Source organism: Simochromis diagramma, unplaced genomic scaffold, assembly GCF_900408965.1.
Source record: "Simochromis diagramma unplaced genomic scaffold, fSimDia1.1 OVJJ01000107.1, whole genome shotgun sequence".
NCBI lineage: Eukaryota > Metazoa > Chordata > Actinopteri > Cichliformes > Cichlidae > Simochromis > Simochromis diagramma.
In genome coordinates this window covers 3657548-3671920 of record NW_024387209.1, presented here as the reverse complement: position 1 = coordinate 3671920, position 14373 = coordinate 3657548, and the positions used below count along the sequence as shown (strand labels likewise).

At 39.7% G+C, this 14373-nt stretch overlaps 2 protein-coding genes across 2 annotated transcripts; one reads left to right on the top strand and one right to left on the bottom strand.

The window, feature by feature from the left end:
• Window positions 1-217: 217 nt before the first annotated feature.
• Window positions 218-4309, bottom strand: mettl21a (methyltransferase like 21A). The gene is made up of 3 exons (XM_040051426.1): window positions 3527-4309; window positions 3320-3431; window positions 218-1842 (listed from the first exon to the last, which is right to left on the bottom strand). The coding sequence occupies exons 1-3, from the start codon at window positions 3671-3673 to the stop codon at window positions 1445-1447; spliced, it is 657 nt and encodes a 218-aa protein (XP_039907360.1). The 5' UTR covers window positions 3674-4309; the 3' UTR covers window positions 218-1444.
• Window positions 4310-5082: 773 nt separating this feature from the next.
• On the top strand, window positions 5083-12412 carry LOC120746118 (cyclin-Y-like protein 1). Its single transcript, XM_040051414.1, has 10 exons — window positions 5083-6025; window positions 6232-6306; window positions 6396-6430; window positions 6582-6682; window positions 8184-8219; window positions 9905-9956; window positions 10038-10157; window positions 10267-10433; window positions 11345-11507; window positions 11698-12412. The coding sequence occupies exons 1-10, from the start codon at window positions 5866-5868 to the stop codon at window positions 11812-11814; spliced, it is 1026 nt and encodes a 341-aa protein (XP_039907348.1). The 5' UTR covers window positions 5083-5865; the 3' UTR covers window positions 11815-12412.
• Window positions 12413-14373: the final 1961 nt, after the last annotated feature.

The window sequence follows — 14373 nt, the reverse complement described above, 5'->3', positions numbered from 1 at the left end:
ACAGTGAACGTGGAGGAGACTGCAACTTAAACAGGGTCTGCGTGGCAAGGTGACAGAGCAGGGAAACTAGCTGTTCTCGCCAAGGACACCACCGAAGGGAAGCATTCCAGTCACTGGTGCCCGGACTACCCGGGCAACATCACCAGCAATGGGGGAACTGACCGCAAGCACCACCGATAATGATGATGATGGAACTTTTTTCTTTTCTTTTTTTTTCCCCATTCGGAGAGTATAACTTCACGTAAAACATTTCTATCTGTAACTCTCGAATTAACATCTGTTACTTATTAATGCTTATACTTATAGGTGGCCTGTGTCTTGGACGTTTTTATCTTTTAAGATGTGTGTTTTGGTTTGTTCTGAATTAGATTATGCTTCTACAATGCCATGTTTCTTTTTTCTTTGTTTTACCCAAGTATATTTTTGCTTTTATACAACGTGAACAAAAAGCTAACCATTTAGTTGTAAAATGGTTTTTTCATGTTAACTGCAGCACAGTGAGGAGATGGTAAAAGTTGGGCAGCAGTGAAGTTGGGGGGGGGGGGGGGTGACTTTTTGTCTTCATTTTTTTAAAGCTTCAGAGACATTAAGTGGAAAATTGCGTAATGGTGTCCTGTTAATTACCAGATTTTGGTGGTAAAAACAAACAGAGGCAAAATAGGCCTTCGACAGTACAGGAAGTGGGAATAACGGATAAATAAGCTGCTGCCCGTTTATCAGAGATTATATACTGTAAGCAAAACCTTTTTCTTTTTTCTCTCTCCATAGACTCATGGATTATTTTTGAACAATAACCAAAAACTTAATGAGCCTTACTTGTTATGCAATGAAAGAGTTTTTAAGCAGAATTCAGAGACAAGTGGATAAAGCACTGGAATCATGGAATTACATCGGAGGGGGGAAATTTGCCATACTGTGTTGAGGCCTCGGTCGCCGTCTCTTAATTCTGTTTATAGTAATATGAGCTAGCATGTGCACTTTCTTTGCATTTACAATCCTTCAGCATTTCACCGCTTTCTGGGTAAATCTACCACTCATCTGCAGTTAATCAAGTGTTGTTGCATCAGTGTGTTTGATCACTTTTCTTTTTTTTGTAAATGGAGCATCAAAGCTCACCAGATACAACTCAACTGCACCCACTTTGTGAAATGACTATAAGATCAGGTGGTGTTGGTGCGTTCTAAAAGAAAATATTTTTGTGATAATGGGATGCCATATTGTATTCTTTAGGTATTATGTATAGTCATGATATAGTATGCTTTTTATGTTGCTTCACATTTTTTTTGTATTCACTATTTCTAAATGTCAGCAACAACTTGTATAATAATACAGTGCATTACGTTAGAGCTATTCAGATATGACACTTTTGGCAGCTGTTAATAAATGTGTTTCTGGTAATCTGATTTTAAAACATTTTATTTCATATATTAAAACGAACAAATGGTCACAAGTCTCTCCTCCGTGTCAGTTTGCAAGCTTTGTATAGGTGTATGTCTCTTTGTTTGTCGTAGTGGACTTCTTCGAGGGTGAAGCGCTGCTTAAGCATGCCTAGGAAGTTCGTGTCTCGCTCATAGCGGAGCTTGCAGGCCAGTAACACCACAGTGGCGTCTGAGCTCAGGTGCTCCAGCGTTTCCAGCAGAGGCAAAAATGTGTCCTCCAGGTAAATGATATCCGCACCCAGAACCACATCAAACCCTCCGGCTGGGTATCGCTCGAGGCCCTCGCCCCAGGTCAACTCGGAGACCACCACTGATTGTTGGGAATCTGGGGGCAGGTTTGCTTTCACGTTAGCAGAGAGGAAGTCCAGCGCAGGCTCTCTGTCAGTGATGGTCACTCTGGCACCTAGGGAAGGGTTAGAGTTGGACTATCACAGCTTTCCTTGTTCACCCGCCACACTCTCAAGGGTTTTTGATAGTGCTATGAGATACTGCAAATTTTGGTATTGGTCTGATACACAGTAAATACAGGGCCAGTATTGCTGATATCAATATGGATACTTTAAACCTATGAAGGGAGATTATGTAGCGGAGAGTAGTGTGTCATGATGAATCCTGAACAAATTTTAATGACCACTAAATCAATTTGATTTTAATTTTCCACAATAATGAGTTAACACAACAAAAAACACCTTCAGTTTTTGGATAAAGGTGGGTAGATTAATCCAAATATCGATGGTATTAATATCCTTCGATACTAGCCCAATAGGATCGATACATACTGTGACGTCTCTGTGATTCATAGCCTGTTGCAGCACATTTAAACAACTGAAGCTGACCTACAGTGTTTTAACACATGCATATTTAAATTCAAGGTCTCCAAAAAAAACACAGTTTCAAAATACACAAACTGCTGAAAGGTGTGTTTTTTGTGTTAACTCATTATTGTGGAAAGTAAAAATTTCAGTGATTTAGTGATCATTAAAATGTGATCAGAATTTACTAATTGATGACAATTTATCATAAATAACGACACTGCTCTGACCTTTATATGCTGCCTCCACAGGTTAAAAGTATCAGCATTGGTGTCTTCAGCATTGGCCCTGTATTTATTTGGTATCACACACGACTAGTTTTGGAGACAAGGAATCCAAATGAGCCTGTCTCTAAAGCACCTTGGGTCAACTTCTGTTGTTTTAATGTGTTATATATGTGTGTATATTTTTCATTATTTTATATTAATTATTTAACACAGTTCTTTTGTGTACATACTGTATGAACCTTCCAGATCTCTCAGGTCATCTGGATCCGGTCTTTTATCAGTTCCCAGAGTCAGAACCAGACACGGAGAAGCTGCATTCAGCTTTTATGCTCCTTATATCTGGAACAAACTCCCAGAAAGCCTCAGATCAGCTGAAACACTCAGTTTATTTAAATCCAGGTTGAAGACTCCTAGACACCTATTCTCAGCTGCATTTGAATAAAGCACCAAATCCACACTTTTAAGCTTAAATTTCAAAACTTACATTTAACTACTGATTTTATCTACTGTTCTGATTTTATCTGTTTTGATTTCATATACTGTTTTGTTTGTTTGTTTGTTAATTAGTTAGTTAGTTTGTTTTAATCAATTTTAAATCATGCTTTTTATTTGTTGTTGTTTCTAATGTCTCTGTAAAGCACTTTGAATCATCTTGTTGTTGAATTGTGCTATACAAATAAACTTGCCTTGCCTTACTGGACTTAAAGGTTTGAAACAAAAGTGCTGATCCTTTTGGGCTGGTATCGATCTGATACCAATAGCAGCATTGGTACTGATACTACTGATGTTTGGAGTGATCCGACCACCTCCAGTTTTTGGTGGTTAGTAATTATGCACTCACCCAGCAGAGCTGCTACAATGCCCACCAGACCAGTGCCAGCTCCCAATTCAATTGCTTTCTTCCCCTTTAGCTCCACTCTTCCCAGCTCCAAGTACATACACATGACCACCGCCTGGGCAGCAACACAAACGCAATAGTAATGTATAAATCTAATGAAACATGGAGGAATTATTGAAGCTAAGCACCGCTGCCACTGTTGTAACGTACCGCATCCCACACAACTGCCGCCACACCGAGCTTTTTCCAGTCCTGAGCGAGTCGGAGGTCGCGGTTGGCAAACCTAAACTGTGCTGATGAATTGTGGAGTTTGGAAAGCGCGGGCAATGGGTTTTCTACATAGGGAACGAGAGCCATGTTTGAAATAAATAAAACCACACTCGCTTACACATGCGCAGTGCGCTCCTCCTTCTTCTTCTTCTTCGACGCTTTCCCTCGTATCTGGCTGGCTCATTGATTCGTTTCCGCCATCTTCTGGAGTTATTATATAGCTATTATTTAATTCGTTTGTCAAAGAATGTTCTTAGGGTATATGAACCAACTTTTAGCGTTGATAGTTGGCTTGTTTTCTTTAATAAATACTGAAGCGCGAGAGACCGATTCGCTTTCAGGCAACTGAAGACGGCAATCCGTGTTGACGTCAACGAACAAATTTAGCCAATCACATAACAGCCCAGCTAAAAGTGACCAATGGGAAAAGAGTAAGTCTTTGCGATGGGCGTGTCTGCAAGATTTTCTTAACGGGGTTGTGTTTTAGCGAGAATCGAGGGGGGCGTGGTCTGAAAAAACCCGCAGGTCTGTAAAGGTAGCAACACATAGCAGCGATGTAGCTTCCGGTGTACTGCAAATACAGGGTTTTTGAGCTGCGTGAAGAGACTCACTCTGTGCTGAGAGTATAGACATAAGAAATAAAAAAGAAAACAAATACATATTTTCATCGAATATGAAAAGGCTGCACAGTGGTGGATATTTTCTTAGTAAGAACCTGCCACCAATGGCATCTATTGCAGCTACAGGTCCATGGCAGCTATCTATTGATAATACTGAAAATAACTGATGCACAAAAAATACTAAAACATCCCTTGGCTGAGTAAATTAGACAAAAATGAAAACCTAGTTGTTGAAAAGGTTGTTGAATTATTACATGCATGGTGTTTTTGAGCAAAGATTTGGAAATAAATCTGAAATAAATAAGATAAGATAAGATAACTCTTTATTGTCATTGCACAGTCATACATAGTACAGTAGTACAATGAAATTGGAAAACTGTCCTACGTCGGCACTACATATAACACAACACGACACGATATGACACATCACAGCGCAACAAACAACACAACACAGTATATTAACTTAGTATAAAAAAGAAGAATAAGTGTGTGTATTTCACACTGTTATTATTGCACAATAGATAAAACAAGAGAAACGTATGAAAACTGTATTGAAATGTTGGGCTGTTGCTTAAATTATTTTAAGACTTATTATCTTTTATAGGTGTCTGTTAAGAAAGAGTGTTCAGCATAAACGTTTTTATTTATATGAACAACAAATCAGTTTTCTTTTCACTAAGTTTTTTATTTTATTTTTAATTCAACAGCTTACACTTTTATTTTATTTTAGGAAGATAGCTTAAATAGTTTTAATAAATATTTTATTAGTTATTTTTATCTGTTCTTTTTTTTTTTTTTTTTTTAGTTTCACGTGGTCTTGGCGTTTCCACCAGCGGACGTTTACTTTGAAAACCTTAAGCAGGAAATTACCTCTGAACTTACCTGCTACGGTCGCTTTGACATCTAAAGCTTGTGTCCCGCTAGTGCGACGAGATGAACGCCACCTCCGGCCACCGCTTTGATACCCGCTGGCCGTTCACTTTCCCCGTTGCCTCTAAAAACCCTTCCGGCTGGTGAATTCGCCCGGTGCTGTCGCTGAAAGGGCCGCAGCGGTGACACAGACTTGAGCCGCAGTGAAAATGGATTGAGTCACGTTGCTGGAGGAGCCAGCAGTGGATTGAGGTGCGGAAGCTAGCGTTAGCCAGGCTAGCCATGGAGGGAGGCAGAGGAACGCCTGACTTCGTCTCATTAGACTGTTTTCCGTAAAATGACTTGGTAGCGGTTATTCTCAGCCCAACACCATGCAGCCCACGCACGCAGTTCATATTAAAGTGCGCCATCCGTGGGTTGCGCACACACCCTGAATATGTCAGCCGTCCTGCACATACCGCAGATACTTACTTGGCTGTCCTTGCATAGATCCCGTTCTGCTCTGAAGCGAGATCGTTCACTTTGCAGCAAAAACACAAGGGCTGTGCTGGTCCACAACACGCACATTTTCAAATAATCCGAACACTTCCAGGTTGTGATTGACCCCGATCTCGCCAAGGCAGAGCAAAACTAGTGTTTTATGTATTTTTCCTAACAACCCCTTGTAAGGTTTGGCTTAAAGATCTTGCAGACCTTCCTGCAGCTTCAGAATTGCCAGACTAGCAGGTGGTCCCTCCTCAATTGTATGGAAAGCGGTGCTGGCTGTTGCAGGACTTTTGCAGGTCAGCGATGGGAGGTTCGGTGTCCTGCTGCATCTCTCCTGGAGAGAGCCCCAAGATCCACAGGAGAGAGGTGGAGCTGGAGGAGTGTCCCATCACCACTACCGAAGATGTGAGCGAGGACACTGGGACATACCTGCAGCACATCAGCGACAGGGAGCTTCCAGATGGTGTGTGAAGATTAATTTGCTATTTTTGGAGATGTGATTGCATGCAGTGATGTTGTCCGGTCCTGGTGCCGGTTTACTGCAAGTGATTCAGTTTAAATGTTTTACATGCTTTAAGAGCTGTTTAGCATTAAATCAGCAGCAGCGTGGCAGCTCCTAGACAAACACTGTAGTCTTATATGAAGACTTCTAACACTTTCCTTCTACAGAGCTGGCCCAAGAGGCCAACCCATCCGACCACCCCAGAGCAAGCACTCTATTCCTCAACAAGTCTCAGACAGATGGTCAGTATTTCTCTGGTGCTTTAATACTTTACCCCATTCTCTTCTGAAACTCCTACATCTCTTTGATTTTGTTTTTTATCCAATTTCAGTCCGCGAGAAAAGGAAAAGCAACTACATGAATCACGTAAGTTACGGCTCTGTGTGTTCTTCGTGGGTCTTTTTGTTGCTGAAATGATTCACAGTCATACATCTCATTTCTCTGGGGTTGAATGTGTTTCTATAACCCATTTTCCCCTCCATTCTGTCTCTAAACATTGTCACGCTTTCGATGCCAGATGTCCCCGGGACTCCTTTCTAAAAAGTACAGCTCGTGTTCAACCATATTCCTCGATGACAGCACAGTCAGCCAGCCCAATCTCAAGAGCACTATTAAATGGTAAGTGACCGCCCTCACCTCAGTACTGCTGCAAGCACAAATACAAAAGAAGTTGGGACGCTGTGTAAAGTGTGAATAAAAAACAGAGTTCAATGGTTTGCAAATTCCACAAACACAGTTTTGACTCACTTTAAAACATTTTAAACTTATCAGATGTTTATTTTGAATTTGATGGCAGCATCATGGCCACGTTTAACGCTGTGTAGCATCCCCTCTTCTTTTAATAAAAGTGTGGAAACTAAAAAGAGAGCTTTGCTGGACATTTGGGAGAGGAATGATGTCCTGATATAAGATTCTAGCTGCTGCTTTCAGCTGGTGAAAAGTTCAGCATCTGGACTTCTTTACCAGGAAGTCATGCTCTTGTAATACATGCAGTATGTGGTTTAGCACTGTTTTACTGAAATATGCAAAAACCTCCTTGAAGAAGCTCTCTGCACGGCAGCATATCTTGCTCTAAAGCCTTCATATGCGTTTCAGCATTGATGATGCTTTTCCAGATGTCCAAGCTACCAATTCAGTAGGCACTGATGCGCCCCTCGTGCCATCTAAGAGGCAAGCTGGATGGTTCTGCTCCTCTTTAGTGAGATTTGATCCCAGCAGTGTTTCTGGATCATGTTCACATATGGCTTCTTCTTTGGATGATAGAGCTTAACCCCCATTTGAGGATGGCATGGTAAACTTTTAACAGTGATTTGTGGATGTTTTCCTGAGCTCATACAGTAATTTCCATGACAGAGATACTCCTGTTTTTAATGCAGTGCCACCTGAAGATCATGGGCACTGATTTTTAGCCTTGTCCTTTGTGCACAGATATTTCTTCCGGTTCTGTGAATTGTTTAATATCACTATGTACTGAATATTATTAGATATTCAAAGTCTCCTCATCTGTACATGAATTTGTTCCCCAATTTGTACATAGGTTTTTGGGGTTTTTTTTGAGATTACTAAACCTTGGCCCATCTTTACTTCTGAGAAACTCCGTCCCCTTTAAGATCCTCTTATTACCCATATGGAAAAGATATATATAAATCTTATAAAGTTTTTATCTGTCTTGTATGAAACTTGTATGAAAAGCATACAAGAGTGAAAACACATATAAGATCCCTTGAAAAAATTATACAATGAAACTTGTATGTTTTGTATACTTACTAAAAAAATATATGAAAGTAATGAGAAAGTGGAAAGTAAATCATGTAAGCCTTATATGATTTACTCATGAAAGTGGCCACTTTCATGAGTAAATCATATATGTTTTTACTATTTCTTATCCATATGGGTATACACAGTTATGTTACTGACATGTTGTCAGTCTACTGTTTAATTATTTGCAAAATGTTTCTGTTTGTTTGTCCTGAACTGCAGGTAACATTTAACGTCACCAAATAGCTGCAGTTGAAAATATCTAAATATCTATTTGTAAAGTAGAAGTAAAAATAAAAAGCTGTAAAAGGGAAAATCCAGCTCTAGTGTTTTATTCTTTGTTGATTTCTGTCTCTTGCAGTGTTGCACTGGCCATATACTACCACATAAAAAACAGGTAGGAAACGTCAGAAGTATTGTCTCTTGGTAGTGCAATGTTTTCTTCATTGTTGTAACCGGTACTTAGATATTTACAAACATTAGTCGTCAAGTTTGTAAGAAAGACTGCTTTTAGTACTTAGGCTAACTTTTAATTACTTCATCTAAGTCCTATAGGAAATGCTACTTGCCTTGTCTTACTGCTAAATACATCATGCATGAATGACAGACGTATGCAGAAGGTGGTTATCAACTTAAGTGCCAGAGGGGTACAGCTTTTTAAGATCATCACTGGTAATGAGAGCCAGAGATTTTTTATTTTTATTAGTCCTTTATTTATCCAGGTAAAAAATCTCATTGAGATTAAAAATCTCATTTCCAAGAGAGACCTGGCAATTTAGCTCTGATTGACAAACAAACCAGAAGGTGGCTTGCGTCAGGTCAGAATTGCAAAAAAAATATATATAAAAAGAGGTTGTGATTGCTTTTTTAAAAAAATTAACAGTTTTTTTCATCTCATGTCTGCACATAATAGGTTGAAAATTGAGTTCTCTGTTTGCATCATCTCAGTTTGAAATGCAATTTATTTGCATTTCAAATATAGTAACTGTCAAAACATGACTTTAAGGAAAGTAGCTCCTACTTTCCTTAAAGTCACTTCATCACTTAAATCACTTTAAGCATATTTGCACTGCACAAGACACTAAATAATGTGGATTTCACAACACTGGTCATTATATTCTTCATTTCCAGTTAATACTTGTACAGCTGCTGTTATTGTGTATATAATATTTATATTTCTTCATACATTCTTATATAGTTCTATATTGTGTATTTTGTTGTACAGTTATTTTATTTTCAACTTTAATTTATATATTTTATCTTATTCTTTCCCAGTTAAATTTACCCTTCAGTCTAATTTGTGTTGTACAGTTATTTCATTTTTAACTTTAATTTTTATATTTTATTTTATTCCTTCCTAGTTAAATTTACCCTTTTTAATTTTCATATTTATTTCGTATCCTATTCATAGCCTTTTCTTTTTTTTCTTTAGGTCACGAGCAGTTGTCTAAGCATTTCACTGCATATCGTACTGTGTATGACTGTGTACGTGACAAATAGAATTTGAATTTGATTTAGAAGACCCTCCAGCGTGACTGAATTAAAACAACTGTACAAAGAAAAGTGGAGCAAAATTCCTCCACAGTTCTCAGAAACACTTGATTCCCATTCTTTTGGCAAGAGTGACACAACCACTTACTAGGTTTAGGGGTCAATTCCTTTTTAACATAGGACCAGGTAGGTTTGTATTAACTTTTTTCATTTACCGTAAAAACTAGATGTTAAATGCACTTATTATCGTTAACATTAAAATTTGTTTGATTATCTGAAACATTTAAGTGTGACAAATACACAACAAAAAAACTAAGAAATCAGGAAGGGGGCAAATACTTTTCACAGCAGGTGGCCAAATTAGTTTTTTGGACATCAGTGAGTCAGATACTTAATAATATAGGAAACAAAATGTTTGTTAATTTGCACATCAATGGTTGTAATATACAAAGTATTTGTAGAACTCAACAAAAGATAAATAACTGTTGTGATATCTAACACCAAGAAACCCCAGTGAATAAGCAATGGTAGTTTCAAACCATGAGAAGTTACATATCACGTATATTTAACAGTGGCTTGTTGCATCTACAGAGATTCAAACCGCTCGCTGGATATATTCGACGAGAAGAAGCACCCACTGTCGGTGAGTTGAGGTGGTTGATTACACCAAGCAGTGATATTTGCTATATTAGTGGACCGCTGATGATGACCTTCTGCTCAACAGCGAGAAAAGGTTCCAGATGACTACTCTGTGGTTGACCCAGAACACAAACTCATCTACCGCTTCATAAGAACGCTCTTCAGCTCTGCTCAGCTCACCGCCGAGTGCGCCATCGTCACTCTGGTAAGTTCAAACATCCACTACACTGCAGAAAGTGTTGAATGATGCAAAGAAGTATTGAGAACTATCACCCTTTCTGCTTGTGTGAATGGATGGGCTCCTTCTGCCTTAGGTGTATCTGGAAAGGCTGTTAACGTATGCTGAGATGGACATTTGTCCTTGTAACTGGAAGCGCATTGTTCTTGGTGCCATCTTACTGGCCTCCAAGGTCTGGGATGATCAGGCTGTGTGGAATGTCGATTACTGCCAGATCCTCAAAGATATCACCGTGGAGGACATGTAAGTATTACAGTAGTTTTTGTATAGCACTGCCAGATCTACAAAATGACCTCCAGCAGGCCACTCGTGTCAGTGTCTCTGACCAGACCATCATAAATAGACTTAATGAGGGTGGCCTGAGGGCCTGACATCCTCTAGTGGGCCCTGTGATCTCTGCCCGGCACTGTGAAGCCCGATTAGCATTTGCCATAGAGTACCAGAAATTAGCAGGTCCATTACTGGCGCCCTGTGCTTTTCACAGACGAGAGCAGGTTCCCCCTGAGCACGCGTGACAGATGTGAAAGGGTCTGGAGAAGCTGTGGAGAAAATTCTGCTGCCTGTAACATTGTTCAGCATGACTGGTTTGGTAGTGGGTCAGTGATAGTCTGTGGAGGCATATCCATGGAGGAACGCACAGAGCTCTACAGGCTAGGCAACAACACCCTGACTACCATTAGGTATCCTTGGACCCATTGTCAGACCCTACGCTGTTGCAGTGAGTACTGGGTTCCTCCTGGTGCACAACAGTGCCTCATGTGGCAAGAGTATGCAAGTAGTTCCTGGAGGTTAAAGGAATTGATACCATTGCCTGGCCCGCACGTTCACTTGACTCCCTGTTTCATTTTCGCCCTCTGTAGGTTGATTATTTTAATTTCCATCAAAGTGGAATTGTGATTTTATTTTCTGAATACCAGTGCATAAGAGTATAGATATCCAGACGTGCTTTTCCCCCCCATTGAGATTGATGCATTTTCAAAGTGTTCCTTTAATTTTTTTAAGCAGCGTAGTTTCTAGTTCACACAGTGCAAACACACGGAAAGTGGGGACCACCTCTAAGAGTTATAGGAAAGCCCTCAAAAGGTTCCTGCAGCCTGGAAAGGACCTTTTGTTTTTTAATAAAAGATCGTGAACCTTTCCAAACTGTTTTGCAGGAATGAGATGGAGCGTCACTTTTTGGAGCTGCTCCAGTTCAACATTAATGTCCCAGCCAGCGTCTACGCCAAGTACTACTTTGACCTGCGCTCACTGGCTGATGACAACAACCTCAGTTTCCCTCTGGAGCCACTCAGTACCAAGCGGGCCCAAAAACTAGAGGTGAGTAATTTTCCAGGGCTGATTGTATTTTGCAGTTTGGAAATGTATATATTCCAACTGCTGAACTGATAAAGTAAGTGTTGGTAGAACTTGTTATGCTGTGGCTGCTCTGCTTGTTCTGTCGTAACAGTTTGATACTTCTTCTGATTATTATTGTTTTTTATTGTTCTTATCTTTCTCTTTTTTGTAGGCTATCTCCAGGCTATGTGAGGACAAGTATAAGGACTTGAGTAAATCGGCCATGAGAAGGTCTGTCAGTGCAGACAACCTAGTTGGCATCAAGACTGCACAGGCCGTACTCTCTTAAGTCTGTGACAGCCATCTATCATTGGAGCAGACTGCAAGATCTACAGGATATGATGCCACACATGCTGAGAGACATTTCCAAAGTAGATTGCATTAATATCAGCAGCTGATAAGTTTCATTACAAAAGCTTATGTGCTCGTTTTGGAGAGGAACAAACGATTTACCGTAAAGTATCACTACAATATAATGAAATCAGTCTTTATGTGTTCATTACAAGGAACTTTGGCTAACTGCCTTTAAAGCATGGTGATATGGTGAAAAATATGTTGTATTTTAAAGGTGGATGTCTACAGCTGGAAGGAATCAGCATGAAAGCACTACCAGAAGCCACACATAACCTTTTTTTCCCGTCTTTTTTTTTCTTTTTTACATCATCCAGGCTTTTGGGGAGTAGGATCTGGCTATGGCCGTCTTCTTCCACCAAGCAAACTCCCTCTCCTATATTCAAATGATGACAGACTGTTTTGGAGCTACCCTGTGGTGTAGTTCTGCACATGGACAAAGAGTAGACTTTATTTTGCTTACTATGTAGGCCCCTATAGCTGTGAAATGTACAAGATTTTATTTAATTTAAATAAATTTCACTTGCTGTTTCAAATTCATGCTGTTTAAGTGGGAAAGTGTATCATGGTGGTTTTTTGTTTGTGGAAGATGTGAGCTCTCTCAAGTTGATCATTTCAGTGCACCTGTAGCACAGAGGTGGTGACGGTGCAGAGCTTGCCCACAGCTTTGAGAACCAAACATCGCATATTAGGTATAAGTTAATAGCGTAAGATATAAGGTCTTGTGTATAATATGTGGCAGCATGTAAGGAAAAAACAGAGTTTATACAGTAATAACCTGAAAGTCAATATTTGGTGTGACCACTTTTATTCTTCAGCACAGTCTGAACTCTCTTAGGCAGCTTTCTTTAAGTCGTCTTCAGGAATAGTTCTGCAGGCTTCTTGAAGGACATTCAAAGCTCTTCTTTGGATGTTTCTGCCTTTGGTTCTGTTCTCTGTCAACATGATCCCACACTGCTTCAATAATGTTGAGGTCCGGACTCTGGGAGGCCGATCCATGACTGATAGTGCTCCACTGTGTGATTCTCTATCCAAGTATGATTTTACTCACATTGGCATTTTGCTTTGGGATCATTGTTGTGCTGGAAAATGAAGCTTTTGCCAATAATGTTTTCCAGATGATATTGCATGGTGGATCAATATCTGATGGTACTTTGATAAATTATTAATTCAGAAATTTTGACAAGATCTGCAACACCACTGGCTGACATGCAGCCCTGACAGAACCTCCACCGTGTTTCACAGATGGCTGTAGACAGACAGCTGAAAGTCCGGAGGCATCTCTCAGCTCCTGTGTCAGGTCTTTGCTGGATTTCTTTCCTGTTTCTTAAGGACATGAATTTATATTCAACTGCTGATAATGTTTAGTTCTGATACTTCAAATTTTCCTCAATTTTTTTTAAGAACACACTACACACCATGCTGGGATATAAAATACAATTTTATGTCAGACTTTGGCATTTTTCATAGCTTCAACTAAAGAAATGGAACAAATTATGTTTTCACAACACTGTTTTGAAGTAATGAGCATACACTTGAGACTTGCTCGTGTTTGTACTGCTGTGCATCGTTCACCAAGAGAAGATGATGCATTTCTCTTGCCATAAAAATTTGGTATGAAGGAATAAATATGATTCATATAAAGCAATTCAGACACCCAAGACATCTGGCTAGCACGCGGGAATCAAAAGTAAGGAGTCCCTTTGAACAAAAGCAAGAAAGAATCCGATGTGAACAAAAGATTGGTACTGATTAGTATATGGCTGCTGGTTTCATGCACATACTGGCATCGTCTTTCCAGAATGCATGCATGCCATCCGTAATTTCTCTACCTGAGAAAATTGTACAGGTAAGGTCTTTTACCCTGGCAGGTGCCACTTCCCCTTAAACTGCCCCTCATATCAGACAGGCCACTTTGCTGTTGCAGGGCCTGGGTAGAGCACTGTCAACTGCTACGGTGGAATCAAGAAGCTACTTAGTGACTGCTTTTTCACCGTCTGAAAATTAAATCAACAGGTTTCTCAAGTGGTTTGGCCATGCTACACCTTTTCAGAGTGACTGCGATTTAGAAACAGACCTTCAAACAGCTCAGTGATTCTGCTTTCCAAAGATTTTCTCACAGCTGTAAAGGAAAGGCTACACAGTGAGACTGAGATTCAAGTAAATGTATAAAAAATAAGTGCACTCAGTCTTGACATTTAAACTTTATTTTTGAAATTAATTGTTTAATGACTGTGATATGCCAAATATCAAATTCTTTAATCTCCATTTGTGGTCATGGTGGAAATATCTTGGATTTGAACTCATGAGGGCAGAATCATTTAGGTCAGTCACATGACTTTGCCATCACCACTAAGCTCCTGTTTTGGACACCACAGAACCGAATGTCACCACAAATTTCTGTTGTCTCGTTTATTCACTTTCTCTGAATTCCCAAGTGGGATATTTAATTAAAATATTTTAAGTTTTAGAACAACAAAACTTGAACATGTCTAAA

What these genes read in the sequence shown, in the direction of transcription:
- mettl21a (XM_040051426.1), bottom strand. Translation starts at nt 3,673, where the DNA reads ATGGCTCTCGTTCCCTATGTAGAAAACCCATTGCCCGCGCTTTCCAAA. An exon ending in CGGCAGTTGTGTGGGATGCG is followed by an intron (nt 3,432 to 3,526) that starts GTACGTTACAAC and finishes GTTGCTGCCCAG; the next exon opens with GCGGTGGTCATGTGTATGTA. An exon ending in CATTGTAGCAGCTCTGCTGG is followed by an intron (nt 1,843 to 3,319) that starts GTGAGTGCATAA and finishes ACCCTTCCCTAG; the next exon opens with GTGCCAGAGTGACCATCACT.
- LOC120746118 (XM_040051414.1), top strand. Translation starts at nt 5,866, where the DNA reads ATGGGAGGTTCGGTGTCCTGCTGCATCTCTCCTGGAGAGAGCCCCAAG. An exon ending in AGAAGAAGCACCCACTGTCG is followed by an intron (nt 9,957 to 10,037) that starts GTGAGTTGAGGT and finishes TCTGCTCAACAG; the next exon opens with CGAGAAAAGGTTCCAGATGA. An exon ending in GATATCACCGTGGAGGACAT is followed by an intron (nt 10,434 to 11,344) that starts GTAAGTATTACA and finishes ACTGTTTTGCAG; the next exon opens with GAATGAGATGGAGCGTCACT.